The following is a 27,039-nucleotide window of genomic DNA, read 5'->3' as shown; positions in this document are numbered from 1 at the left end:
ATTTCCCAAAGGTATCTTCATCCCATTACTCCCCCATCTTCCACTGCCTATGGTACCATATGAAGCACCTTCACCTGAATGATTGAACCCCTCCCCAGCACAGACTTGCCCTCATAGCTGGTCTCCCCTGAACCTTCCTTTCTCCCCAAAGCCTCCAGCTTCCTCATTCACTAGCCTTTGACTCTCCTCATCCCAGCCCCATACACTCATCCATTCTATTTCCCCATGCTTGGAATTCCCTCCCCTTCTGTCTGCTTGCATCCACCTGCCTTTCTCATTCCTTCATTAGTTGGTGCCTGGCAGATCTCACTGCCATTGAATAGATATGATTTTCATCTAAGCTCAGACCTGAGGCTTCCTGAGGGCAGGGACCAGTTTCCTCTTCCTGATTTCTTGACAGTTTCGCTCTGGTGGCCTGAGGGGTGGGGGTTCGGGGAGAAAGGTGCATTGGATGGCAAGAGGGGAGCAAAGAGCAGGGTAGAAAGAGAAGGAGCCAGGAGCAGGACAGAAAGATGGACAGAGGCCAAGGGGCCAGTGGGTAGGGACTTCAGTTGGGTGAACCCCTCACTCCAAGGATCGTGCTCAGCTTTGACCCTGTAGCCTTGAGAGGAGAGGGGTGCTGGGAGAATGGCTGTTGTGAGGCTCTGCTCCATGCCCCTCCTCCTCCTGCCCAAGATGGGTCCTTTCCCTTCTCTGTTGGTGGGAATTGAGCTTTGGGGCTGGGAGGGGAAGCTCTCTCGTGGACTAGGGGTTGTGGCTAGGAGACTGGATGGGAGTGGGCAGGGAAAGCCAAGAAACCAAAGAACAGAAGAGAGAAGAGGGTGAGAGATGGAGGCTGGAGGCTGGGCACAGGAGCACTTGGGAGTGGGGGGCTGCGGCGATGTGAAGGAGCAGGTTAAAAGCAGTTGGACACCGGTAAATTGGTGCGAGCACCACCCTGTCCTAGGTGAAGTTGGTTTGTTATCTTTACCCACCAAAGCATTTACTTTGGTTAGTCGCCCGATCCACAAACACTTTCGAGGAGATGACATTACCGAAAGGGAGGAACATCTGCATCAGCTCAGCGTCCCCAAGCTCCTGGGGCAGATGGTAGATGAACAGGTTACAGCCCTCGGGCCCTGCGGTGGGGGGGGGGGGTCAGGGGAGGAGGGATGGCGGGGTGGGGGAAGAGAGAGACAGAGGAGAGGTGAGCGAGTTAGGCAGCGGCAGCAGGGAGGGTTAGGGGCGAGGTTAGGAGAGGGGTCTCATCCAAGGTCCAAAAGTGGCCGTGAAAGAGTGGGGAGCTGCTGAGCCCCGGGTCTGAGCTCTGGTCTCCACTCTGCCCTCGAGCAAGTCTCTGAAACTCTGTGCCTCAGCGGTCTTTTTCACATCACAGGGCGCCTGGCAACTCCAGGGCTCAAGGGGTGGAGGCAACCAGTGAATGGGGTGAACACGCCTGATTAGTCTTGGAGGAGAGATACTGAGGAGAGGCACTGGGTAGGGAGACCTGCCCAGCCCTACCCCCCCCCCCCGCCACCCCCAGCCAGGGTAGGATGGAGGGAAGTGCTGGGGCAGCCCTGTCTCTGCAAGCCTCACTCCCCATTTTCCCCCGGCCAAAGGCAGGACTCTGGGGCCTGGAATCCCCATCCTCTGTCCTGGCCTGCAGCCACTCTTTCCCATTTGATCCCCAAAGGCCTTACCCTCCGCTGCCCTGAACCTTAAAGTCCATCCTAATCTTGAAGGTGGAAACCAACATTTATCCAACCTGCTCCAGCAAGCCAGGTGAGCAGGAAGGACTTCATACAAAGGCTTCATGATGGGATTCCCATAAGCCAGCTTCATCATATAAAACTCTCCCCATTTCAACAATAAGAGCCCTGCCACTTCTGTAGTGCTAACTGCATGCCAGAATGCTCTGCACACTTTATGTATATGTTAATTCACTTAATCCTTACAGCTGCCTTGAGGCTACTGTCATCCCCACTTTACAGTTAAGAAAGCTGAGGCCAGAGAGGTTAAGTCACCTACCAAGTCGCATAGCTAGTAGTGATGGAGCCAGGATATGAACCCAGACCCAGGCTGTCTGTCTCCATGGTCTGTGTCCTCCTCTCTCCACTTCCTTTTCATAAATCTCAGTGCCCCAGAAATCCTGAATCCTCATTGAAATATCCACATAGCTAAAGATTTACGTTTCTTTTAAAATAAATTTATTTTTTATAAAAATTAAAACACATTGGCAGTTTCTTTTAAAATTAATACGAATTTGACGGGGGCGTATGTAATTTCCTCGTTTCTGTCTCACCACAGCAAAAATTTGAAGTGACAGACGGAGGAGTGTTACAGCTCGGTTACAGCTCAGTTTACATGTTTCTTTTTAAATGACCAAAAGGTTGAGTTTTAGCTCTTTGAATGAGAACTCTCTCCAAGCTACTTCCTCTTTTTCTTGCATCTAAAATAGAGTGTGCCACCGAAAACTTGACCTTTTAAACTGTGTGTGTGTGTTCAGTTGCTAAGTCATGTCTGACTCTTTGTGACTCCATAGACTGTAGCCCACCAGGCTTCTCTGTCCATGGGATTCTCCAGGCAAGAATACTGGAGTGGGTTGCCATTTCTTACTCCAGGGTATCTTCCTGACCCAGGGATGGAACCCATGTCTGCTGAACTGCAGGTTGATTCTTTACCACTGAGCCACCTGGGAAGCTTAACTACTTCTGACATACTTCTGACTTCTATTTTTACATCTTCCATCTATTTCTGTGCCCTTGAGGGTCACAGCTGATAGCTAAGAGTCCTCTGACCACCAAAGCCTCCCTCTGAACCAATGACCTCCTCGGCCCTGGTCCCTGCCCCAAACCATCTGCCCATCCCCACTCTCTGGCCTCCCCTCCCTGAACGGCGCTTTCAGAACGGCTGCAAGCAAGCTCCCTCACCCACTGCCAGGGGGCCCAGTGCAGAATTCCCCAAGCCCTGGTGGTCCTTCCTCCCCTCCACACCCACTTCCCGTCCCCTCCAACCATGGCATGTTTTCACTGGTTCATACTCTGTGGATGTGTCCTTTGATGGTCCCCAGCTAGACGTGAGTGCCGACAGCCCTGGGGCTCCCACAGTCCATATTCTGGGCAGTACTGAGGCTCTTTCTCCAGCAGGTCTGGGAAGATTTCTCTCCAGCCAGAAGGGGGCGCTTTCTAGAGGGCAGGAGCATTTGCCTTCCCCATACTCCTACTGTGCTCTCCCTGCATGCTGACACCCACTTGAACTTGGGGGCCTCCCTACAAGCTCAAGTCCTGCAAGCTGCTTGGCATGGATGTTATTTCTGTTCTTAAAAGAGACGAGGAGCCTCAAGGGCAGAGCCTCTGCACTCAGTCCCCTCCGCGTGGTGTGTGGCTGAGCCCCATAGGGCCAGCTCTCCCAGTCCCAGGCTAGCCCCCTGCCCCCTCATCCCCAACAGTGGGCCTACACATTGTCATTCCCAGGCTACCCTGGAGCCCTCAGTGCATTCCCTAATTCCCAGATTATCGAGCATCCAGATAGCACAACGGCAGGGCTTTGGATATCAATCTGGTCCAACCTAGCCTTCGGAGAAAAGAGAAATGGAGCGCCAGAGACAGAAAGCGATGGCCCTGGAGCCCACCACATCCCTTGGCACAACAACCCGGGCGGTCTGTGGGCAGACAGCCTCAGGGGCTTCAGGCATCTGTTTTCAGGGTCAACTCAAAGACAGGGGAGCTGGAAGGTGGTTCCTGCCCAGCAACCAGCGTGTCCTGGTATTTCAATGGCATTTACACAGGTGGTGGTGACCACGTGGGAAGAGGCTAACCACTGGCATCCCTGGAGGAACACAGCCTTCCAGTTCATACCTCATGCAACACCGGACATGGCTTTGCTCTGGCTCCATCCCACTCCATTTCCAGGCTCACCTCATACTTGGCAACACCCATGCCTTGCCTTCGCTCCTGCTGTTCTCCCTGCCTTGGATGCCCATCTCCCCATCTCCAAATCTCCATCCTTCAGGACCCCAGAGAATTCCCCAAAGACCCCACTCCCAGCACTGTGAGCTTACCCCTGTATGCAGTGCACTCTCTAAAGATCTGGGTTCGCCTCTCACCCCTCCCCCTGCCCTGCTCCCCCAGGGTACCAAAGTCAGGGAGGATGGGGACAACAGTGGGGGGCCCCCTGCCCGAGGGGAGGCCGGAGTGGGGACTGGCCACACAGGGTGTGCTCTAGGGAACAGGGCATGGGGATGGGAGGGCCTGAGGCTGCTCTGAGGTGGACAGAAGGTATGTGGAATTAGAGCTAGATGCATGGGCTGGTACAAAGTGTGAGGTAGCGGGCAGGACAGGGAGCAGATGAAGGGAATGGGTTTAGGCCAGTGGCAGGGGCTGTCATGTGTGTTGGGGCAAGCAGCACTGATCTGCAGCTGTGTGTGTGTGTGCGTGTGTGTGTAGAGACCTCTGAGCCACAGGCCAGAGTGATGCCGGGCACTGACTACAGGTGAGGGTGGGTCAGCCTGAAGTCACAGTGGTGGCAAAAGCAGGAAGGGCCCTTGGGCACAGTTCTGGGCCCGGGATGGGCAAAGTTGCACGCCACCACTTGTGGCTCTGACCCGACTGATGTGGTGCTGGAAGGCATGGACTGGAGGGAGCAGGGCAGGGCAGGCTGCAGGGCCACAGCCCAGGGAGGGGACCCGCTGGCAGAGGCAGGCTGATGCCCGATCCCCCACCCCCACTTCACCAATGGGCCCAGGTGTGACTTGCAGCTGCAGCAGCGCGTGGCTGCAGGAGTGAGCAGGGGGCCTCGCTGTGCACCCCGCGGGGTTCCTGCATCTTCACGGGCCCTGGGAAGATGGTGACACAGGTCTCGGGAGCTGCCCCATGCACTTGAACTGAGATAACACCTCACATACGACTTTGGAGGGGGTGACCAACTGGTGAGGGAAGGGCGGCATGCACAGTGAGAAATCAGCAGGTGACTGCTGGAGTCTGCAGACAGTCTTGAGCTAGGTGACCCTCACACCTCTCTAGGGAATGATTACCACTGTCCTCATTCTACAGGTGAGGACGCCAAAGCTGAGAGAAGAGAGGCCAAGCTAGGACTCAGACAGACCTAGAAGGATTTGCTTCCAAGACCAGGTGCTCAGCCATCCAGGCTCTGGGGCTTGTTCGGGACCACAAGCTTTGGACTAACAGACCCTGAGATCCTTTCCAGGACTAGCTCACGTCCCATATCTCTGGGACCATCTGCTGCAAGGACTACGAGCCAGCGATCTGGAAATCACTGGTCCTTTCTGGCCACGCGGGCTACTGGGGCGGGTGTGGTGGCTTCATGGGCAGAGTAACCATTTTCATAGGGTGGGAGACAAGATCTCATCACACGGGGCTATGTGAGCATCCCGAGCTTGGACTTGTTATCCAGTCCCCACTGGGCTCCAGACTCTGGAATGGGAGGACGCTGAGGGTCTCTAGGAGGTTCCAGCATCTAAGGTCCATTGGCTTGCCGCCCTGTTCACAGCAGGGCCTCAGAGGCAGCTTTCTGGGATCCCCTTATTTTGCTAGGCCTACACCAAAGCACCCCAACCCCTCACCCGCCCTTGGATCCTGCCCTGGGAGCTCCAGGTGGGCTCTCCTGCTCACCGAGAGGGCACAGCTTCTGTCCTAGATGAACTGGTCTCCCCGCTCCTGCTCACCACCCCAGCCATGAGCATCCCTATGTTTCCCTTTCCTCTCCACTGGACAAAAGCTGCCCATTGTGGGAGGGGAGCCTCCTTTACCCTGCCTCGTCCAGGCCTCCCCCGTCCTGACTTCCCTCCACTGGGGTTTGCAGAGTTGCCTGTGACGTGCACCTCCACGCCGCCTCTCACGGTCCCGCAACCCCCCTCACCCTCGGCACAACGCAGATGTGGTCACCTTGTCAACAGAACACCACCGCCAAAGACCTGGGGGAGCAGCCTCTTTGGGGGGAGAAGGGGGAGGGGCGCAGGAGCCCCACCGGCAGACTCACCTTCTCTCTGTTGCTGGGGGATCATTGGAGGTGGCTGGGGAAAGGCCTGGCTTATCTGGCCATAGGCAGCAGGGTAAGCGGCTGCTGGAGGACCCAAGGGAAGAGGCGAGAGCGAGGGATGGTGACAGTGACGCGAAGAGAGACAGAGTGAGAGGCGGGGAGAAAGAGAGAAGCTTCAGTGGTGAGCAGTCAAAGCAGACCAGCGAAAAAACCACATTTTTAGCATAAAGCCAGTTCTTAGCAGTAATGAAGGAGAAGCAGCAAAAAGAAGTCTAGAAGTTGCCTATGTGTTCTGCTGTGTGTGCATGTGTGTGCATGCTGGTGTGTGCCTGGGGGAGGCAGGTTTAATCTGCAACAATGGACAACCCACGTGTGCAGATAATCCACAATAACGGATAATCAGAAACATCAGAATGGAAAGGATGGCCCCACACCACCTGGAACCCACCAGGTTTCCCCTTCTCTGAGCCCAGGCTGCCTTGGGCTCACACAACCTCACCAGTGTTCAGATGGCACCAGTGGGGGAGGTGGGGAGCCACCCTGGGTGTGAGCTTGGCCTCTGGGATCCTGCTAGTGGCTGGTTCCCCAGGGGCCGAGGACTTAGTTAAACAAATCTGATGCTTTCTATATTCAAATGGAAAAAGGGTCAGAGGAGGCACAGGACTGGCTAGACCCTCCTCAGCCTGGCCTGGCTCCCAAAGGAGTTCAGAGGGGTCAGCAGGTGAGGAAGAGAGCTTTCCCTGGACTCTAGGTGGCAGCCAGCTCATGCGGGCCCCCATGTACCAGGCAGCCCCGTCACCCTCTAGGGCGACACTGCCAGCTCATCTGAACACAACGAGGAGGGACGCTGATGGGGCCAGACAGCAGGACCCTGGCGGCAGAGATGACTGTGGGGTGTGTGTGTGTTTGTACGCGTGTGTGTGTTGTCCAGCCCAGAGGTAGGAGAGAAGCGTGGCTGACGGCTGGCCTTGGGCTTCCTACAGTAGCTCATCACCTCCCCACTCAGTGAACCGAGGCCACCTGCCTGCTTCTCCTTTTTTCTGCCTCTGGCGGTCTGTCCTCCTCCCTGTCCTCACTTGGGCCCCACTCCTGTTCCCTGTGTGTGGCTGGGGGTAGGGGGATGGAAGCTGCTTCTCCTCCTTCAAACGGGCATCTGTGCTTTCTGGGCCAGTGGTCCCCCAGCTCCAGTCTCACGTGGTGCTGCTGGGGGAGGCTTGGTGCCCCTAGACAGACCCGTCCTGGCAGCACCACGGGGGCAGGACATCTGGCCTCAGAGATGCCGCTTCACAGCAAGGCCAAAGCTTAGCCCAGCTCACCAGCTCAAATGGAGTTCTGAACCCCCATCACTGCCAGGATGAATTAGGGTGAGGCAAGCTCTGCCTGATCACCAAAGGACGCCCGCAGAGAGGAAGGCAGCCTGGTAGGGGGACCACGGCTCCCTGTCAGGCCCTCCCCACTCCCCCAAGCCCCCCACACTGCTAAGCCCAGGCTTGGGTGGGGCGATGGCCAGGCACGGGGAGGTGCACGCAGCCAGGGACCACCGTGGGGACGCGTGGATACTAACGACCTGCATACTGCTGCACTCCAGCGTAGGCCTGCTGCAGGGGGTCCGCGGCTGTGGGGCTCTGCGCTGCAGGGGAGCCAAAGGACAAAGGTCAGCAATGCCTGCCCAAACCAGCTCCACCCCTGCCACGCCCCGGAGATGCTGCTGTGGCCACACTGCCTTCCCAGCCACCGGGGTCCCTGTCCTGGGGCAGGACATCTGAGGCAGGCTCCCTGAATGGCTGGGAGGAGGGGGGCCTTTTCCCAGTCTGGGGCCCTCAGGAGGGTGGTAGGCTGCTCCCCCTAGTTGGGGGATGTAGGTTGCCACTGGTTAGGGGTTTGGGGGGGCTCATGCAGAAGGCTGGGGAGGGCGGGGAGGAGACGACAGAGGAGGGCTCGACCGTGAGGGGCTGGGTGGGGAGACACCCGAGGGACCTGGCCCTGGAGAAGGGCTGCGCGAGAGCAGGCAAGGGGGCCAGAGGCCGTCAGGAGGGTGGTCTCCTCCTCACTTATCCCTAGTCCCCAGCGCAACTGGGGGCAGAAGCTGAAAGAGCATGGAGGCCTCATCCTGCCATTCTCTCTGGGCCACCCACGCCTGCTCAAATAGAGGAACCTCCTGCCAAATTCTTTAGGAGTTTGCACAAGGCACAGAGGTCGTCCATTTCTGGGCACGCCCGTGGTAGAACCAACCACACAAATGAGATCTGCCCCATGGTGCCCACAGACACCGGGGAAGCAGGAGACCAAGGGCCTTATCACACCTGATCTCATGACTGGGTATCCACCACCCAGTGTCAGAGGACCAGAGGCTGATACTTTGGCAAGCAACCCGGGGAAGCTGGACCGGGGAACAGGCTCGGTTCACTTCCGTTGCCTTTGTGGTGTCTGCAGACGTGGTGGGCAAAAGGCTGGATGGCACACGGACCAATGGTGAACTCTGCCTTTGGTGATGCAGGTCAGCAATGACTAAAGTGGGAGTGGGCTGGCCTTGGGGGCCCAGGGAGGTGGGTGGGGACATATCCAGCCTCATTACCTTTGAGGCCAGCTGGAGAACACAGGGAGACAGGAAGGAAACCAGCCAGGTTTATCTGCCTGGTGGCCCAAGCTAGCCAAGCTAACTGGCCATGCCAGGCTCTGGGGCCAGCAGACCAGGAAGAATTCCCAAACCTCCTGTCTGAGCTCCCTCCCCTGAACCTCTCAGTAAAGTCACACTCAAACAACAGCTCTGGGTGTCAGGGGGACAAGGGAAAGTCCTGGGCCAGAGGCCCCTGGGGGAGGGCACAGCTCAGAGGGGTACGCTAAAGATGGGTAAGGATGCAGGCTCCTTCCCACCTGGGGTTGTCCAGGACAAAACCTATCCCTCTATTTCCCTGAGGGTGGACACTGGAGTGCCCAGTGGGAAGGTGGTGGTGAGCCACGTGACCGCCAGCTTCCTCTCCACCTGACTCTTGCACCAGCGCTATATCCCCAGAGAGAGAGCTATCTTGCTTGTCCTCATGGTCTACCCAGCTCTGGAACTGGCCCTTATGCCAGCTAGAAAAAAGATCTCTCTTCTTTGGGCAAAGTTTGGGCCCTACGCAGAACATAAGGTGTATGACTTGTATGGCAGGTCCCTCTGCAACGATGCCAGGGTCACAGCACGTGCTCAGCAAATACTGCGACGCAGGGAGGAATGAAAAGCCCTCATTTCAAGAGCCACCCCTTCAGGGTGTTAGGTAAAGGCCACACTGTGTGCTTCCGGCACGATCTCGAGGGCAAGAAGGGAGAGTAGAGACGCTACCTGGGGGTAGGTAGTGGAGAAAAGCATTTCCGAGCCGCCTCTCCACTTCTCTGCTTAATGACCTCATTAGTAACTGCCAAAGAATGAACACTTTGAAGGATCTCGCTCATTACAGTAGCTCCAAACTCCGCATTTAAAGATGGTAAATTAATTTTTTTAATGTACTACTTTTTTTTCTTTCCTTCCCTTCATCCCTCCCTCCTGCTCTGGCAAGGGATTGTTTATGGGATGTGCCAGATTGTTACAATTTGGTGAGAGAAACCCTTCCAAATTCCATGAGGGAAATAGTTCACAGATGTTGGTGGGGGTGGGGAAAGAACAGGTTTGTCAAAATCCAAAGATCCAGATGGGCTTGTGGGCAGGGAAGGGAGGGGGCGGTAAAACCACTCAGATGTGCTGGGGACTGTATCTCCCAGCCCACGAGCTGGAGTGAGGAGGAGCCCAGGACTCTGAGATGGGTGCGGTCTCTCCCACCTCCAGCTTGCCAAGCCCCTCCCAGCCTGGAGCCTTCGCCCTTCAACAACACTCCAGACCCCCCTCTAGGCCCTGTCACTTCATCCTCTAGGCTTCTCTGACCTCTTTGCTATGCACTGGAGGGTGAGGTGTGGGAAAACACTGGGAGGGGATCAAGAGCAACTCCAAGTGCAAAGTCAGGAAATTCTCCTCCATTTCTCTCTGGCACGGTGACCTTGTCCTCTGCTGCTGGTGGAGCTTGTATATTCTCTGGGTGTCGGGGCCTCACTCCAGAATGCTGCAATCAGAATCTGGGCGTCTGTGGGTTTGCAAGGCCACACAGTAGATTCTGGTGGGCAGCTAGACTGTGGAGCACTAATGTGCCCCCCTGCAAGGCTGCCCTCCTCTGCTCTAGTTGAGTCAACGTCCTTACGCCCCCTGCCCCACCAGGACAGCCCCTCCACGGCACACTCCTCCTTGCTCATCTGTGCACAATGAACTCTCCCTTCATTTGAATCCTTAAGCATCTCAAGTCAGAGAACACTCACTCTTGACGAAACTCTGCCCTACCATATTGCCTCATTATGCTGTCGATGCATACTGTGCTCCTGCCTGGATTCTGACCTCCTCAGAGCTCGGACCATGTCCTGCCCTCCTTCTGGAGCCTCCCTTTGCTCTGTCACAGACTGGGCACTTACTGGGGCTTATGGGGCTCTGTGACCTCATCGCCTGCCCTCCCAGAAGGAGGACACAGCTCTCATCACCTCTATTGCACTGCCCCTTACCAGTCTACTCGAGGGCCTAGGGCCCACCTTCCCTGCTCCGGTGCCAGTCCGTCCTCAAGACCAGAGGGAGGTCCTGCTTCAAGTCAACGGGGCAGTCTTACCATAGGAAAACTGCCAAATTTTAGAGGAACAAAGTTATTCAGATTTTAGAGGAACAAAGAGAAAGTCCCTTGGACTGCAAGGGGATCAAACCAATCAATCCTAAAAGAAAGTAGTCCTGAATACCCACTGGAAGGACTGATGCTGAAGCTGAAACTCCAATACTGTGGCCACCTGATGAAAATAAGTGACTCATTGGAAAAAACCCTGATGCTGGGAAAGATTGAAGTCAGGGGGACGAGGGGACGACAGAGGATGAGATGGCTGGATGGCATCACTGACTCAACGGACATGAGTTTGAGTCAACTCCGGGAGTTGGTGATGGAATAGGGAGGCCTAGCATGCTGCAGTCCATGGAGGTCGTAAAGAGTCAGACACGACTGAGAGACTGGAGTGAACTGAAAGTTATTCAAGGGCAGGCCTCCTAGATCTTCCTGTGTGCCAGAATTCAAGCAGGACCCAGGAGCTGTCCAAGGTTCTGGTCCTCTGTTCAAGGTGCTGACCACAGTTTTGGTATGCACCAAGGGACCGAAGGAGAAGGCAATGACAACCCACTCCAGTACTCTTGCCTGGAAAATCCCATGGACAGAGGAGCCTGGTAGGCTGCAGTCCACGGGGTTGCGAAGAGTCAGGCACAACTGAGTGACTTCACTTTCACTTTTCACTTTCATGCATTGGAGAAGGAAATGGCAACCCACTCCAGTGTTCTTGCCTGAAGAATCCCAGGGACAGAGGAGCCTAGTGGGCTGCCATCTTTGGGGTCGCAGAGAGTCGGACACGACTGAAGTGACTTAGCAGCAGCAGTAGCAGCAAGGGACCGAAGTGATAGGTACTAACCAGTCTAGCAATCTATATACCTCCACTTCCTTCCTGGAAGAGTCTTGTCCTATTTAAAACTAAATATAATTATTCTTTTAGCATCTATCCCCTCACTTCTTTGGGTCAAATTCACTGTCAAGTAATTTGCAGTTACTAGCCTCTCTCTGCCTGGTTGGGCGACTCATCTATTCTCTTCTCTCCCCTGAGGGAGCCCCAGGAATGTTTTTCTTCTCACCTATCAGACTGACAAACACCCACGGATCTGTCTTCTCTCCCATCAGGAGCTCCCTGAAGGGGGGCAGGAGGCTGGCTCTCCCTGATCACATTTGGGGTTTCACCAAAGGACAGAGGGTAGGAGTCATACATTTCCATGCTAATAGTGAGGGCAGGCACAGGAAAGGATGAGGAGCATGCCTCATGGAGAAGGAAGGGGTATCAGATGTGCTTACCTGGGTAGGGGTGGATGCCATTGGCAAATACAGCTTCTGCAGCGGGTTGCCCATTGGCCTGTGGGGGGAGGCCGGTGAAGCCGTTCACCCCAATGGGGGACGGGATGCTAGGCACGGCTGGTGCAGTGATGCCTGGAGGGGTGCTGCCACCTGGTTTTAGAGGTGATGAGGGGGGCGGAGGGGAGACAAGGCAGAACAAAGGCAATGAAGGTCGACCTATGGATCTCCACCCTCTGGCTCCAAGGGCCCGGGCACAGACTTGGACCTCACACACCAACTCAGTCCTATCTGTGAATCAAGCCTTGGGTTATCTCCCTACGTGTAACAACTCTACTCATCCCAACTGTATCTATACTTCAAACTGGAGTCCAAATCCCACTTTCCCTACTAAGACTTCCCTGAGCACTGACTGCTCGACCTTGGGGCTGCAGCACATAGACCTCTAAGTGTTCATGACTTTGACCACAGTTGGTCTTCTTTCAGTCTTTTTCAATAGTTCATGCTTACCCCAGCTAAGTCAGGGTGGACTGGTCCTTGTTTGGCCACCAAGGGGATTCTAAGCTGTGGCTCTGCTCTCTGCTATCTTGACTGGATCACTGATGGGCTGATCTGCCTTCCCACAAGGGAGTCTTGATACTCAGGTGGAGGGAGTCTTAACTGTGGTATTTTTTTTTGCATTGAGGGAGAAAGGCCTTTGTAGAGTCCAGATTTAGCCCTTTTCATATACAAATTAGACACCCTGGCCACCTCCAGTTAAGTCAGTGGTGATGCTCACTATGGTGAGGGTAAAGTTGGGGTTAGATGACAACACACTGCCCTCCCTACACCAGGTGGGTGGAAACCAAGGTGTGGATAGTGTCTTTATTGTACTGAGGCCCCAAAGGCTGGGAAGGGCCTTCTTCTTCAGGTAGGAAGCAAGGAGGGTCTCTCTATGGATAAGGACCTGAGGTCATCAGGAGTGTCTCCAGGTTGGGGATCAGAGCCGTGGGGTGGTGCTCAAGTTGAGGCTAGAGATGGCACAGTCTTTTATAGTTTTTAGCTGGAAAGAAACAGCTCCTGGATGTTGGGAATACTGCTACTATGGCCTGAGAGCAGAGAGCCAAGGAAATTTGATGAACGAGAGCCTCACCCTTGGAGCTAGACAGGGATGCTTAACTTTGAAACTATTGGCATTTATGGCCACACATTTCTTTGAAGGGAGCTATCCTGTGCATCACAGGATGTTTAGCAGCATCCCTGGTCTCTGTCTACCAGATTACCGTAGCACTTTCCCTCCTTCAGTTGTGACAGCCAACAATGTCTCAGGACACTGCCAGATATTTGGGGGCGAGGGGCAACACTGCCCAGGTTGAGAATCATTGAACTGGATAACAGCCAAGATCCAATTAAAAACATGCTTTGTAAGTAGAGCTGTTTTCCACCCCTCTGTCCTTTGGCAACTCTTGCAGCTCTCTCTTGCTTGTTCTGTAGTTGTCTTGGAAAAAATCAGTGAATCTAGGTTGGGTTAAAGGAAAATGAAAAATGGGGCTCCTTGTGTGGTTGGGCCAGGGACCAAACAGGGCCACAAAATGGGCAGGGCTCTTCTCCCTCAGACCTCAAAGGGAGATGTGTTCATGTCAATTTCTTTCCAGATCTCTATACTACAGATCAACATGAACTGCTTCTTGACATGGCTTAACAAGTCGAGTGAAACTGTTGCCACTCTGAAATCATATCTTGGATAGCAGAGGGGCCACATCCCATCTTCCCATGGGTCCTCAGGAATTAGAACATTTTTGAGACAAACTGCTCAAGGAGGAGGCTGGCACTGGGCCCACACACCAGGTGCTCTTGACACAGGATGGTCTGTTGGTAGCCGAAATTCGCCAAAGCAAGGTACCAAACTGGGTTCAGCAGCTTTCCTGCCAGGCCCCATGTTGGTAGCTGCCCACTCACCTGAGGTTGGAGTCATGGGTGCGGCTGCCAGGCCGTTCATGTTGAGGGCCGCCATCTGCTGCATCTGGGCGGCAGCGAAGGCAGCCATGGGGTTCAGGTAGCCACCCTGCGCGACCGACGCCATGAGGGCCGCTTGCTGCTGCATTAGCTGGGGCAGAGGGAGTGGAAACAATATCATGCGCTTCCAGGAGGGTGGCCCTCCCCACCAAGGGGTCATTCAGCTCCTGCTCCCGGAGACCAGCTCCCAGGCCATCAACCCCAGGGAGCTCAGATGCATGTCTCTCCTCCCCTCTCTGAGAGCCCTGAGCCTTCCCCACACCTGCCCTAGTTCTCAGTGGCTATTAGAGACCGCCCCCCAAGAGAAAGCTATGTTCAAAAATAGAGTCTTTGGGACTCCAAAGTTGCAGAAGGTGGGGGAAGGGGACTGGCTCCAAGGGTGCCAGCCAGTCCCGCGGTTCATGGAGGTGTGACATCCAAAGCTCTAGAGACATATGGATGAGCTGCTGTAGACCTAAGCTGGCAAGGGTTTCTGTTCAGAATGGTCCTAACTTGGAGTCTGCAGGGTAGAGGCTACAGGAGCATCCTAAATGAAACCCAGAGGTGAGCAGGGACTGGGAAGGTTGTTGAAACTGGCCGTTTAGACACTGCTGAAGAAGCAAGGTGAGCTTGCAGTTTTAGAACCAGAGCCCTGGCCTACCTTAGTGCCACCCATGTGGGGGTTGTGGTCACAAGTCCAGGAGGCAGCTGAAGGGTGATGCTGGCAGAGCCCGCCCCAATGTGGGAGAATGGGCCTGAGAGGACCTCAGGGGAAGTGTGGGTGAGGGGCACTTTGAGGCACCTCACAAGATCCCTGCTAGGAGTAACCAGAAAGTGGAAGGACACTCTTCCCCTAAGTGGTGGCAGGGGTGGGGTGCAGTTAGCAGGACCTCGAACCTCTCTCCCCGTTCCAATCAGCGCTTCTTAGGCTTGCAGAGAACTGCTGACCCCGCCCCGCCCGGCTGGGCCCCCACTTACTGCCTGTGCGTAGGCGCCGTAGGCCCCGAAGGGAATGGCCATGGGGTTGAACATGCCCATCTGGCCAGCCATCTGCTGCATTCGCCGCATTGTGCGCTCCTTGTCGGTATCGGCGAACTTGACCACCAGACTGGATGAGGCTCCCTGCAGCCGGGACTGCGCGTGAGGCCCACCAGCCCTGCCCCATCCGCCTTGGCTCCCTGGCCTGGGCCCACCAGATCCTCTCCACGGGGTGCTATGGGGGCGGGGGAGGGGAAGGGGACAGGGTAACAAGCACCAACCCTCGCCCAGGAGTCTGGAGCTTAATCTCCCCGCAGGCTTTTTCTATCTAGGTGACCTTGGGCTACTTCCTTAGCATCTCTGGGCCTCAGTGTCCTTGTCTGAGAAATGGGGTTGTTGGCAATGTCTTCTCCTGGGGAGGCTGCGAGCGTGGTATGCGGGCACGCGTTTGGCACCGTGTGGCCCAGCGGGCGCCAGGACAGGTAGGGCCTTGAGGGTGTGTGGGAAGGCAGAGATGTCTGGGTCCCTCATTGCCCCATCTCGCACTCCCCAGGGTCAGCCGCACTCACCGGCATGGTCTGGCTGCCGTGCAGAGCATTGATGGCGGCTTGTGCCTCAGCGTGGGAGGAATACTTCACAAAGGCGCACCCTGGGGGGACGGGAGAGGCTGAGCCAAGGCAACTGGACCCAGAGAAAGGTCAGAGAGGCGCGGGGACTGAAAGGCGCGGCATGGGAGGGGCTGAGGGAAGAGGGCGCCTCCCAGAGGAAAGCAGAGTGAGACCCAGAAACACTGAGACACCGACAAACACAGAGTTACACAAGGAGGCAGAGAAAGACCTGGGCCCGCCAAGGATGTCAAAGGACCCTTAACTGGCCCCGTCCAAGTCTGGACTCAGATCGCGGCCTTTCCTTCCTCCCAGGCCTGACAGCCTCGCACCTTCCAAGCCGCCTTTCCCTGCTAGCCGGACCCGGCCGTCTCCAGGGGGCTCTGGACTCTGGGGGCAGGCTGGCCGGAGACCCGCGGCCCCGCCCTACCCGCCCTCTCGCCCCGCCCCCTCTCGCCGCGCCGCCCCACCCACCTCTAGCTCCACCCCATCCACCCTCTCGCCCCGCCCCGACGCACCCTTGCTGTTGCCGTCGGGTCCGCGCAGAATGGTGCACTCTTCGATGTTCCCGAAGGCCTCGAAGAGGCGGCGCACATCGTCCTCAGACTGCTGCTTGTTGAGCATACCCACGAAGAGTTTTCTATCTTCTGGAACAAAATTAGGAGATGCTTACCCGGGCCAAGGGCCCGGAGGCGCGGGGTGGGCCCGCGGGAGGAGGAAGGGTTACGGAGGGGAAGGGTAGCAGCTGGTAGGGGGCAGGAGGGGGCTCACAGCCGGAGCGGAGGGATAACAGCGAGAGGGAGGCGGTGGGGAGGCACACCGGGTGAGGGGAAGGAAGAAGCGGGGTGGGGGGGGCAGAGCCAGAGGGGGAGGGTAGGCGGGAGGGGTTGCGTCTGAGCGGGGGGTGGGGACGGGGGTGGGGCGGGGGGGGGCGGGCGGGATTGCAGCGACTCTGCCCCTTCCGGCCTGAGGCCCAGGCCAATGGGCTGGCTGCTCACCTGTGGTCCGCAGGTCCTTTGGACAGCCCTGCATCCTCTTCCTCCCTCCTCATAGATACACACTTATCTTCCTCAACCACTTTCACCCCCAGATGCCAAAATTAACTCACAGCTGGTAGGTGGGCCACAGGGCCCATGTACACGCTGTTCTCTCTGCCTGAAGTATCCTCCACATCACAAAGCTGAATCCTTTAATGCTAGGTCTCCGCTTAAATATTGCTTTCTCATCAAAACCCCTCTTTCTGCTTCTTCATTCTCTGTCTCAACCCGTCTCCTGGTGCAAAATGCAAAGGACAATTATTTACTGCTTTGCCTGAGTAGTGACTTTCGGTCTAGCTCCCCATCCCTTAAAGTAGGCTCCCCTAGCGAAGAGGCTAGGCCTCTGCTGGAGTGGTGGTAGAGGCACCTAGTAGGCCCACAGGACTGAACTATGGAATGAATGAATGCATGCCCCATGCCATTCCCAGGGGCAACCTCGTTTCTGCCTCACATGTTCTTACCTCCATCTGATGCTCCCTCTTCTTGCCCCTTCCTATTCATTCTACAAAATTCAGTCCTGGGCACTTTGGAGGACCCAGTTTCTGAAGACTGGGCTCCCTCAGCAGACAACCCCCCCCCATACACACACACACACAATTGTGTTGAGTACCAAATGGTTTGTTGACAACCCTCAGATGTGAGCTTAGGTGACAGGGATTTATTAGGCTGTGTGGATATGTAGTAGCTTGTTACTGCAAAAATGTTTCCAATCCCACAAGCTCCTATTGCCCTGTGACTTTCACTTCTCCCAGGGAGGTGGGGGTCTATGTTTCCTCCCCTTGAATCTGGGCTGGGCTGTGACTATTCTAACTCATAAGGAATGGAAGCAATAACCCCAGATGCCTTGCAAGGCTGGGTCGTAAAAAGGATCAGCTTCCACTCTCTGCTCTCTCTTTCAGGGATGGTTGCTCTGTGGAAACCAGTCACCATGCTGGGAAGAGCCCCTAACTGGACCACACCAGGAGTCCACACAGAAAGGATCCCAGGCCTCCAGCTGACAGCCAGCATCAGCCACCAGACATGGAGTGGATGAGTCCTGAGATGATTCCAGGCCCCAGCCCGTGAGTCTTCCAGCTGAGGCCCAGACAGCCAGGAGGAGAGACAGGCTTTCCAAGCTGTGCCCAGCCTGATTTCCTGACCCGCAGAATCCATGAGTGTAGTAAATGGTTGTTTTACACTACTCCATTTGGGGCTGAATTGTTAAGTAGCCATAGTTTGCTGGAACGTGGTCCTCATGGTGGCAGACACCCACTTGATGTTTGTTGACTCTTCAGTGACTGACATGCACAGCCAAGGCTGCAGAAATGCACACTCCAGAAATGCACACTCCAAAACTGCAGACAGCCATGTGTTCATGGTTTCCATAGAACACAAGGGCACTCCAGGACCATGTCCTTCTGAATCCAGGGTGGTCGGTATCTCCTGCCCCAAAGCACTCCCATCACCCACACTGCCAGCAGAGTTCACATAGAGATGGGGGCTGACCGGGCTCTGGAACAGAGGAAACCTCCAGGTCCTACCCGGCTTCACAAGCCACCCTAGAGTCCTCCTCTTCAGGAAGGCTGACTGCTACTCTACTGGTACCCCCCAGCCTGGAGCACTCAGCACTGGGCAAGCTCTCCCTGACGAGGTGCTCCCCCCAAGCCCACAGGGTACCATTGCCAGTTCCTGTGACCAGGGATGGGTCAGCACACACTGGCTTGGATCTCCACCATCAGGGTGGGGGTGCTCCAGCTAAAGCTCTTGGCTTGGATCCCCAGCCCCTGCTCCAGTCTGGGTACTCCACTCGGATACTCAGGCCCTGGCAGGGCTGGGCATACCCCCGTCCCATCTCCAGCCCTCACCAATTCCAAGCTCTGGTTGGGGGGAAGCAGAGAGTGGGGGCCTGAGAGGGAGTGGAAGGGGTGAAACTGAGGAGGGACGGAAGGCGATGGATTCATACAGAAAAGGGAGGGACAAAAATGGCAGAGACAGAGGAACAAGAATTAGAAATAAAGAGCTGAGAGAGGAGATGGACAGAAGGAAACAGCAGAGGCAGAAGTGGGAGGGAGAGGGACTTAGGTTTAGCTCCCAGAAGCAAAGCGACATTTTACAGGAAGTGAACTGAGTTTTGAAGCCTTCAGTGGAGCCTTGAAACTCTGCTCCCAGGCCATCCTGGTCTTCCCCCTCTCCCAGCACCTTTTAAAGGCTCTGAGTTAATGGGATTGCTGGGAAGACAAAGAAGTGGCAACCTGCCCTCCCCTCATGCCCGACCCTCCTGCTCAGACACTGCCTCCCAGGAAGGACCTGGGAGGGAAGAGAAGGCCCGGCCTCCCTGGAGCCAGACTCAGATGCTGGGACTGCATCTCCTTTCCTGACTTCTGAATGTGTTCCTCTGGTTTCAGTATGACAGCTTTCTGGTTGCATTAAAATTCATTAAAATCCCCACATGCCTTTCTACCCAGCCACTTCCCTTTTGCCAGGTTTTTTTTTTTTCCTAATTCCTTCTTTCCCTCCCTGAAGTCATCCCTTACTGCCAATTCTCGGTTCTCCATCCTAAGCCTGAGTCCTTCTTGTTTGAGAACTTTCTCAAGGTGGAGGGGCTAGGCTCCCCCTCTTCCTGCCTGTTCAAATCTCCCTTTCTGGAAGGCCGCCAAGAACCAAAGAAACCTGGCTATAGGCTCACTTCTGGGTGATCTTGGATTGACCCCACCCAACGCACAGGTTTATTTGTTTCTGGGATCCTCTATATCTCCAGTTGGCTTTGGCGCTGGGTGAATGATTCTAAGGCTTGTCTTTCAGACCAGGGAGTGCAAAGACTCTGATTCTGAGGGTCGATCTCCTCTGGCCCAGGCCCACTGGCTCACCCTCCCACCCTGCTGCCTTCGATTGCATACTTCCTCACCCACGTTGGTGTCAAAAATGGGAAAAACTAGGCCCTCCTCACGTGGATGGTAGACTCCCAGGACGTGCTGCAGAATGAAGCAACCAGCAGTAGGAGAACGGCGATGACCCTGACCTGGGATTCTCTATCCAAGAGGAAGAGGAAATGAGGTCACGGTGTGGGGATAGGAGGGGAGACCAGAGGCTCCCCTCTGGGGATGAGCGCTGGAAGTGACAGGCTGGAGCAGACCCAGGCCGTGGCTGCCCAGCTGGGATGGACCGCTCTCCCCGTGTCCCCACCTCCCCGGCCACTTCCCCGAGGTGCGGTCCCCAAACTGTGTCAGATGACCCATGTAGTGTCTTGGACCTTATGCCAACCTAGCGAGAGTCTCAGAGGGTGACTGCATTTCCTCGGCCACTGCCCTACCACCGATAGTAGCTCCACCATCGACACAGACTCCCGTTTCCTGGCCCAAGCTGAACAGTCCCTGCCCAGAGCCCTCCTGCCTGAAGGACACAGGGTCCCCTGGGTGACGGTGGGGCTAACCCTCAGCCTGAGCCCATTTTGCGGTGTGAAGCTGTGGTTGCTTCTCTGAGGAGATGTTCAGGCAGGTGCTGCTGGGACTGGGCCACAAAGGCCACCTTCACGGAAGGTAAAGCCAGGAAAGACCTCAGGGCCAGGGTGTAAATGGACTGAAGATGTCCCTGAGTGTGAAGTTGTTGAGACAGCATGGGAGTAGTCACCCTCAGGGATGCAGGAGGCTGGTCTCTAGCCTCGTAGGTGGCTGTGTTAAGCTCACCTTCCAACTTCCGGCAGGTCTGTAGGGGCTAGTCGGGGAAGGGGCAGTGGCAGCACACTAAAGGCTTCCTAGAGGAGGTGGCCTGGAGTTATGATGTCCAAGGCTCAGGAGTAGGAGCGCCAGGCCCGCAACCGAATATGAGCAGAGACTGAAAGATGAGAGGGCCCTTCTTTTCATTTGCTTCCTGCCTGAGGGTCCAGGGGAGCAGTGGGGAAGTTTGGGCTTTGCTTTCCCAGGTGCCTCTGGCCTACCCTACACCCACCCTGCCCCCAACACACATGTCTCCCAGTCCTCTGGTCTCAGGAGTCTTCTTCCTTTCCCAGAACCTCAATCTAATTCTGAGTTTCAGTTTCCCAGCCTGCTAGCACTGGGGGACACCTCCAGGAAGCCTTAAGTGCCAGTGAAAAGGCAGAGGAGTCTAGTTGCCAGGATCTCATGCTTGGAAAAGACCCTGATGCTGGAAAAGATTAAGGACAGGAGGAGACAGGAACGACAGAGGATCAGATGGTCGGATGGCATCACCGACTCAAACGGACATGAGTTTGAGCAAACTCCAGGAGATAGTAAAGGACAGGGAAGCCTGAAGCGCTGCAGGACATGGAGTAGCAAAAAACCGGACACAACTTAGTGACTGAAAAAACAACAACGACATGCTTGCTCCAGCCCCTCCAGGAGGAAGACAGACTCCTGTCTCATTCATTCACAATATGCGGGCAGAATGGGGCTCTGGCTGGAAGGATTTGCATTTGAAAAGGAGAGCCCAGAAAACCGAGAAGCAAGACTCTGATGGCAAGATGAGGACAGGCTCCTATGGGGCATGTTTCAGGGTGGTGCCTCAGGGCCCCAGACGTACGGGGAAGCATCTTGCTGGCTGTGCAGGATGAAGGGCTCCGAGCAGGGCGGAGGCGGGTGGCAGCCGCAACACTTGACTTGCCAAATGCCAGTACCCTGGCTCTAATGCTCAAATTCCGGCTTAATTTTCAAAATTTGATTCGCTCATTACCATCGGCATTAAACAATATTTCCTGCTTAAGGATAGATGGCTGCCGGGGCACCGTGGACGAGTGCTCAGATGGCTAATGCCTTTTATGGCTGCAATAGACTTTTACTGTTCTCTTCCCTGCAGCTGCCGAGGGAGGGTTTGTGGGGGGACCTGAGCTGGAGAGAACCACGGGGCCCAGGGCCACGGTGGGGAAAAATCGGTTTTGAGTTCTGTGGCTAGTGGGGTGGGCAGGGGGCTGCGAGGAGACCAAGAGAGCCTGGCTGGGTGGGTCTTGCAGGGCCACAACTGTAGGGGATGCTCTCCACAGGGCCCCTGGAGGCCCAAGGGCAGCAGTCTGGGGAGTGAGAAGAAGCTTCCAGATATTCACAGTGACTGAGCCAGAGGTCTCTCTCCGCTCTTGCGCCTATGGCCCTGGGGGTGGGCAGGACTGGGCCAGAGCCCAGAGCTCAGAGCCCCAGGTGCCCATGCACCTGCCCCTTGGCTGCTGGCAGAGGCCATGTGGGGCCCTTGGCATTCCTGTGGCTGTTCACTGTGGGACCAGGGGACTTCCCGGAGTGCCTCCTGGATCCCAGGACCATCTGCTGTCCCTAGGGAGTGATCTTGTGCCTGAGGTCCCACAGGGGGAAAGACGGCTTCCTTCTCCCTGAATTCACCCATGAATCAGGGAGGACCTTGATTAGAAAGCACATAGACTTGATGGGGTGGGGGAGGGCGGGAGAATGGGGGAAGGAAGGTGAGGGGAAGGAAGCAGCAGGGCAGGGCATCTTCCAGGGAGTAACTGAAGCTGTTTGTCAAATCCTGGTTGACTGGCCCCCCTTACGCAAGTCATGCACCCTCCCTGGGCCTCCATTCCCTCATCTGTAAAAGGGGAGAGTAATCGCACCCACCTCATAGGGCTGTTGGGATGAGATGAGTTGAGGTACCTGAGATTTTTAGCCCAGGCCCGGCACAAGTAGAACAGGCACAGCTCCGTGCTGGTTTCAGCTAGGCGGCTGCTCACCCACAGGGGCAGCTTTTGGTGAGCTGGAGAGGCCCACCCCACCCCTGGGGCTTGGAGACCCCAGGGACACTGATCAGATACCTGCCTGAGGGCCAGCCTGAGAAGCCGGGTATCCCCCCCACTAAACAGCAGTGTTTTGGGGGAATCTCTGAGATGCTCCCCAGCATCCTCCAGGCCCCAGCCTAGACTCATTCACAACAAGAGTCATTTCCTTGAAGTTACATCGAGCCCTGCTCTGGGCCCTTTCCACTGCCCTGACCCATCGAGTGCTCTGGCTCCTAGGGGAGAAAGAAGCATCAAACTGGACATCTGAATTGAAATCTGTGTCATTTTCAAAGCTGCTGATCCCACCCTAAGTCTGGAAGCCTCCCCTGGCCCCTTCTGGCCAGCCCTGAGGTGGGCAGCATGCAGCCTCACACCTGCCTTTCAAAGAGGGGAGCAGCAGGCAGGGCTGTGGGTCTGCACACCCTTCGTCTCCTGCGTGGGGGGCCCGTGGCTGCCTGCTTTCCTGTGGGGGACCGGGAGTTTGCAGCATCGCTGTCCATACGGGGGTTAAGGGCCTGGATTTGGGTCTCTCTGCAGCCTTGCGATCGGGTCACCTGCCCCCCAAGAGCCAGTCCCTTCTCCAGCTCACAGGCCAGGCCTCAGCGAGCTCCGCACGTGAAGCGAGCCCTCCTTCATTCCCACAACACACAGTGTCGGAGCCAGAGCCCGGCGCAGCAGCGGAGGATAAAAGCGTTCCTGCCTGGGAAGAAGGCTGAAGGAGACATCAAACCAGATCAAAGGCTGCCAGGGATGGGGCGAGATGGGGCTCCCGCTCCACGGGGATGCAAATGAGGACCCTCAGCTGCTCCAGACCCCAGGGGAGGCAGTGCGGGGCCTTGATCTGCCAAGCTCCCTGCAGACACATACCTCTGATGTCGGGACCGGAGGAGGAAGAACTCAGCCAGTCTCCCCCACTCGCATTCCTTCGGCGGAGTCTGCCTTCCAAATGCTTCGGGATGGCGCCGGGGCCACGGGAGTCCCTTCCTCACTGTCTCCTGACATGCACCCAGCCCCTGTAGGCTGCTCTCCGCAAAGCCCCATGGGAGTCAGTTACAATCCAGGGCAGGTCCTGTCTGTCTCCTGCTCAAACCCTGCAGGGGCTCCCGTCTCACCGAGAACAAGGCTTGTGAGGGGTTGCAGGGGCAACCCGCACTCCGACTTCCCCAATCCCTCCATCCCTCTGCTCAGACACGCACAGGTCTCGTGAAGTCTCAGGGATGCTCCTTGCATGCCCTGCCCCAGGATATTGACACTGCTTCTCCTCCTCTTGTCCCCAAGATCGTGTGCTCGGCATCTGCAGGACACTGAACTCCAGGAATCCTCCGAAAGCGGGCATGTGGCCATGGTGCGGGCATAGAGCCTGTCGTGAGGAGCTCTGCGGGCATGGCAGGGGGAAGGGGTTTACAAGGCTTGAGCCAGGCACTGGAGGATTCACACACAGGGCTTGCAGCATGGAAAAGGCATGTGCAGAGGCAACGAGTGTGACACGCACAGGCTGAAGAGCTGGGGCGACACACACACACCCCTCCCTCCTTCCTCTTCCCCACCCACCGCATTCTGAACACTTCCCCCGAGACTCCAGCCTGGACCCTGACCGCTGACCGCAGGATGCCTAGACTCTGCACACAGGCTCCTCCTCATCCGTGTCCACCCTCACTGCCCGCCATGTCCTCCCTTGGCTCAGCCTAGCTCCTAAGTCGTAGCACCAGGGGTTCTTCTGTGGTCCTGCTGGACACTGAGGGCCACCCACCTCGATGGTTACCCCAGTGTCTTCATGACAAGAGCCAGTGGCTCCAAATCCCTCTACCAGAGCCTCTGCTGCCCCCCGACAACACCGCTCCCTCTCAGGGCTCCTCGGTGCCCCCGTCCGAGGGAGGCCACAGCTCTGCCTCACTCAGTCCAGGAGGTGGTTATACGAGCCACAGTACTCACAGAAAGGTTCTCGTTTATCAAGCATTTACTGTGCACGAGTGCTCAGTTACTTCAGTTGTGTCCGACTCTGCGACCCCAGGGACTGTAGCCCGCCAGGCCGCTCTATCCATGGGGGTTATCCAGGCACAAATACTGGACTGGGTAGCCATTCCTTCTCCAGGGGCTCTTCCTGGCTCAGAGATCAAACCCACATCTCTTAGGTCTCCTGCATTAGGCAGGTTCTTTACCACTAGCGCCCCCTGGGAAGCCCGTTTACTGTACCTCCAGCACGGAAATAAGCCCTGTGCAGGTATAATTAATATTTTATTATTTCCACTGTGTAGATGAAGAAACTGAGGCTCAGGAAAGTTAAATATCTTTCCCAAGAACACACAGACTATCATTGGGGGAAGCCAGGACTCAGATGGTCTGAACAGAGCCAAGCTCTCAGATCACCCTCCTTCTTGGTAGAAGACCAGGAAGTGCTACCTGGAGATCTCTGTCTCTCTTTACTCTCCACACCTCCGGGTCTGCCCAGATAATGGGCAAAGGCCTAATAATCCCATTGCTCTACGTGGATAAGGGCTTCTGATCGGAGCATGGAAGTGGGGTGGGGTGGGGCCCTCAGAGGCCGCTGCTCAGCTCAGGTGGAGCAGGTTCTGGTGAGTCCCAACTGCCCAGAGACCCTTAGACGTGACTCACAGCCCCTCCCCAGCTCCCCTCACTCCTCTGCCTAGAATAAGGCCCCCTGGAAGTCTCCCGGGTGACAAAAGAAGTCAGCTCTGTCCTGATGAGTCCTCGGGCCTTCCTCTGCCCGGGATCTAGGCCACAAGGTCCTCTTCCCTCATCACATAGAGAATCAGACCTGCTGACAAGATCCTCTCGGCCTGCAGTCCACGCCCCTCCAGGCCCTGGTGCCTGCCCAGGACAGAGGGGTGGCTCTGTGCCCTTGGGGGCTTGCAGTACATCTGAGGAGGCAGAACTGTGGAATGTGGGGGCTGTCACCATCCTGCTGCTGCTAAGTCGCTTCAGTCGTGTCCGACTCTGTACGACCCCATAGGCGGCAGCCCACCAGGCTCCCCCGTCCCTGGGATTCTCCAGGCAAGAACACTGGAGTGGGTTGCCATTTCCTTCTCCAATGCATGAAAGTGAAAAGTGAAAGTGAAGTCGTTCAGTCGTGTCCAACTCTAGCAACCCCATGGACTGCAGCCTACCAGGCTCCTCTGTCCATGGGATTTTCCGGGCAAGAGTACTGGAGTGGGTTGCCATTGCCTTCTCCATCCTAGGGGGCACAAATGGCCCCTGCACCCTCTTCTTTCGCCCTCTGCGAGGGGATGGGTGGAAGGTCTGGAGGCCATACCCACATCCCTCGCTGCCTCCTTCTCTGAGCCTCCACCCTTGACCCCCGTATCTGTGAGTCTGCGTCAGGCCCTCCCAGCAGGAGCCTGGGGCCCGGGGCGGTGCTGAGTAGAAGTCACCTTTCACAGGGGCGGCAGCGTGGCCAGCTCTCCAGGTAGCTGATTATACATTTGATCTGCTACCTTATCCTTCCCAGGCGCGGCGCACGACAGACGGCCCCGCATTCTGCGGGGACTTCTGCAGCCGAACCCTGTTGTCTGGTGGGGTTTCCGCTGGCGTCTGGCACGCTCTCCAGCATTTCACCCATCACAGGATAATTTATAGCATAATGGCGCCTTTTTTCCTTTATATCATGCGGGAGCATAAATTATGGCCAGTTTGTCCTCAGCTCTCAAGGAGACAGACAAAGCCAGGCTTTATTCCAGCAAAGGGGGGAGGTTTCTGCAGGGGGTGGGCAGGGGCCGGGTGGTCCACAGGGGAGTGGGGACAAGAGGAGGAGAGACCAAGGAACATCTTGTCGAGGGGCAGAGAATCAGACGCAGCTGCAGATGGTGGGGAAGAAGTAACGCTTGCACTTGGAGAGCTCACTCTGTTGACTGTGGAGGGGGCTCCTGTCTGCTGAGTGGGAGAACTGCGCAGTGGTCCACTGCCTGCGGACAAGCAGGCCACAGCCTCTGAGCCTGGCTGCGGGCTGCTCCTCACATTGCCCACAGATCTTCCCACAGCCTCACGGAGAGAGTGGAGCTCATGGGTCCACGCTCATCCCCTACACCCTGCTGCTGCCAGGGACAGAATGCAGTGTGCACTGCCCAGCAAACCTCCCGCTTCTCTGACTCATGGCACTTCTAACACTGAGGGTGGCGCTTAACTTCTCTTGGGGACACGGGAAGAGCTACCTGTCCTCCCAGGGAGGTGCACTCAGCTCAGGGTCAACCTCACTAGTCTAATACAGCAGGGTCACACCTGAACCCAGAGGCCGCAGCCCCCAAACCCAGCCCCCACTCCTGGGCACTGTGAAATGTAGTGACTCTGGGTGGGGATGACGCTGCTTGAATACCCTGGCAGAAGACCCCACCCTCTGACCCTCCATGCCAGGCTCGGGAGGCAGCCTGGAAGAAAATTCCCTCTTTTGCTCCTTGGAGACCCTGCCAGACAGAGCCCAAGTCCAGCCCCTGAAGAACCGCTCAAAGCACAGCCTTCCAAGGGTAATGGCAGGAGTCTTGGATCTTGCAAGATGCTGGTTCTCAGCTCTGGCTGCTATAAAATTTACCTGGGGGGTTTCAAAACACAGATGTGCCCAGCCAGCCCCTGAGACAGAGATTGGTCCAGACATCTGTATTTTTGTTTCGGTGTTTTTCAAAAGCTATTCAGGTGATACCAGCACAAACCTCAGGGTTGGGAAGGGCTGGGATGGGTCTTCTCCAGACTGCCCCTGTTTATCTCTCCTCTGGCACCCCATCTCTGCTCTCAGCCTGCCTGCAGGAGCTCAGCACTTCAGAATAAAGGGTTCTGTGTGTGCTGGTGCTGGGGGAGGGTAGCACCCACCTTCTCTGCCCTGACACTTG

The 27,039-nt window shown here is 56.3% G+C and overlaps 1 protein-coding gene across 4 annotated transcripts in view; it reads right to left on the bottom strand.

Moving 5' to 3' along the window:
* The window catches only part of CELF4 (CUGBP Elav-like family member 4), a 315,739-nt gene that overhangs the window by 13,913 nt on the left and 274,787 nt on the right, over nucleotides 1–27,039 (bottom strand). For 3 of the 4 annotated variants that reach the window (XM_069568697.1, XM_069568695.1, XM_069568698.1), the window contains exons 4-11: nucleotides 15,976–16,101; nucleotides 15,422–15,501; nucleotides 14,853–14,996; nucleotides 13,839–13,986; nucleotides 11,904–12,053; nucleotides 7,541–7,606; nucleotides 5,977–6,060; nucleotides 1,035–1,118 (exon numbers count right to left, since the gene is read on the bottom strand). In XM_069568697.1, coding sequence (XP_069424798.1) covers nucleotides 1,035–1,118; nucleotides 5,977–6,060; nucleotides 7,541–7,606; nucleotides 11,904–12,053; nucleotides 13,839–13,986; nucleotides 14,853–14,996; nucleotides 15,422–15,501; nucleotides 15,976–16,101 — 882 coding nt within the window. Of the gene's footprint in view, nucleotides 1–1,034; nucleotides 1,119–5,976; nucleotides 6,061–7,540; nucleotides 7,607–11,903; nucleotides 12,054–13,838; nucleotides 13,987–14,852; nucleotides 14,997–15,421; nucleotides 15,502–15,975; nucleotides 16,105–27,039 lie in introns of all 4 variants that reach the window. The other variant, XM_069568696.1, reaches the window with a different exon arrangement.

Source organism: Ovis canadensis, chromosome 23, assembly GCF_042477335.2.
Source record: "Ovis canadensis isolate MfBH-ARS-UI-01 breed Bighorn chromosome 23, ARS-UI_OviCan_v2, whole genome shotgun sequence".
Lineage (NCBI taxonomy): Eukaryota > Metazoa > Chordata > Mammalia > Artiodactyla > Bovidae > Ovis > Ovis canadensis.
Note: the sequence above shows the minus strand (reverse complement) of the source record. Positions and strands in the feature narration are given on the sequence as shown.